We start from the raw sequence: 2,163 nt of genomic DNA, 5'->3' as shown, positions 1-2,163 counted from the left end.
CTGCAATCGGGATCTTTTGAATACCTTTCGTGATAAATATTATTCACGCCATTTACCTGAATTATCCTTTCCCCACCCAGTCACAATAAGGTCTTGCATTTCCGGAAGCTCCTTCTTCTCCGTGTACAGGCAAACGGGCTGCACATTCGAGTTCAGTGTGATGCTTGTCCGAAGTTCGATCAACGCGATATCGTTCAACCGACGGCTGCGTGCATACCGAGGATGTCGGTAAATGTTGGCAATCGGGATTGTGTCGGCCAAACTATCGTCCGCTTCAATAGTACCCAGCCGAACAGAGGTCGCGTTGCTTTCGGCGAAACAATGGGCCGCTGTCAGCAGGAACCTATCGGAGATAATCGACGCTCCGCAGAATTGTTCACTGTTGTTGAACATTACCAGTGCCATGAAGGGGAACTCTCCCACACTTGGCTTGTGGACCACTCCGACCACATGGTCGGAAACATTGTTTTTTGTCTTGGCGGCATTGCACTGTTGCTGCACAACATCGCAGCAGACAACCAGCTGTCGGCCATTGGATCGGCACAGTACGAGTCCTCCGGTGCCGGCCGTAGAACATGCGGATGCCTTGCGACATTGCCCGGTATTGCCGCTTCGCAGAACGCAGGGGGAGCCTTCTGCAAAATAAAAATAAAAATGCTTCAGTTTTATCTGTTCGAATGTAGTGACGATAATAAGTTTTAGAATTTTTGACGTTGAATATTTGAAGAAGGTTGCACTGCAGTAGTGCACTATGGTCTATAAACCGTATTTAATAATAAATTGTTTGTGCTTAAATCATTAGTTTCAAGCAGGCCTGTCATGGTGGTTAAGTTACTCCATGAGTAACCAGCTCCGAGCCTTTTTTGCGAGTATGTACCAGTATTTCGGTACTGAAAGGTTCAGTACCGGTAATAGAAATCGTAGTAGGCCGCGCTGCGAAAACAACGTGTTTTTGTTTTGCTGTGTCGTTTTCGGTCTAGTGAAAATGTTATAAATTTACAATTTCATTTTTAAACAGTGTTATTTTGAAAGTACAGATGTGATGTTGAAAAGTGCATTAAGTGAAAATTTTCAAATTCTTATCCGTTGCATGAGGTGCCGACTGTTTTAACCTACGCGTAATTACGCTCAGCTAAGTTCATTTACCTTTTCGTTTCTCTGTCCTCGATAGAAAATATCTAATTAAAAACGATCATTTCAAAACTTACTAAATACGTGTCAATCAAGTATTGCACTAATGCTTAATTGAAAGTTTCAGTACATTATCAATGATGTATATTTGCATCGATAATGTATTGGAGCGGGTCTTATCATGTGTGAAAATAGCTTCGGAATGCTTGCGTTCTTCAGGGTGGCCAGCGAACCGGGAAAACCGGGAATACCGGGAAATATCCGGGAATTTGAAAAGTAACCGGGAAAACCGTGAAAAATCCGGGAATTCGATGAGAGAACCGGGAAAAATAAATTAATCACACCATAGGAACAAATTTTCACACCAGAATTTCAGAATAAACCATTAAAACAGAGTGATTTTTTACCAAATGAATGTCTTTCTTTATTTGCTGCATAATTTTCTTCAGATTCCCGCCTTATTGTTTTTAGAATTTAATCACTCAGCAATATTTCAAAATTATTTTTGCGATTCAATTTCAGATGTAAAGTGCATGGGCCTTAAAACAAAATATTGAAGATGCGTGACTTAAGAAACAAATATTTGTTAAAACGGAAAATGAACTATTCTTTTCCCGGGTTTTAATTTTATTAAAAATTCTCATGATATGAATTTCAGAATGAACTAGGAATTCTGCTCTGAATTATTATAGAATTTTTTAAAATTAACCAGAAAACACTCTGCGTAATAATTACCATTGAATTATTTTTGGAATTTCCTTGAAACCCCTTCTAAGAAATTGTTTGGAATCCGTCTTAGAATTCCCTTAAACCTATTCAGAGACTTTGATTTCATTGAAATCCTTTTCAAAATTTTCTTTTAACTCTAGCATAAATCTTTCGAAATTTGGAATAATTTAGAAACCCCTTGGAGTATTTTAAAGAATTTCTTCCTAATAATAAGCAATGTTTTTGAAATAAATTTTGTTGGAGCTCTTTGATGAATCATTCACACTAGGGTTGAAATTATCGCCAGAACACTCTTAGAACTCT

General features: G+C 38.6%; 1 protein-coding gene across 2 annotated transcripts in view; it reads right to left on the bottom strand.

Moving 5' to 3' along the window:
- Nucleotides 1–2,163, bottom strand: part of LOC135707167 (trypsin-1-like) — a 64,626-nt gene that overhangs the window by 388 nt on the left and 62,075 nt on the right. The window contains exon 2 of one of the 2 annotated variants that reach the window (XM_065228914.1): nucleotides 57–635. In XM_065228914.1, the coding sequence (XP_065084986.1) occupies nucleotides 57–635 (579 nt within the window). Of the gene's footprint in view, nucleotides 1–56; nucleotides 636–2,163 lie in introns of those variants that run through there. The other variant, XM_065228912.1, reaches the window with a different exon arrangement.

The sequence above is a fragment of the Ochlerotatus camptorhynchus genome, unplaced genomic scaffold (genome assembly GCF_037179485.1).
Source record: "Ochlerotatus camptorhynchus isolate MF236.1 unplaced genomic scaffold, CSIRO-AGI_Acam_v1.1 ptg000304l, whole genome shotgun sequence".
NCBI lineage: Eukaryota > Metazoa > Arthropoda > Insecta > Diptera > Culicidae > Ochlerotatus > Ochlerotatus camptorhynchus.
This window is presented reverse-complemented; position numbering and strand designations above follow the sequence as displayed.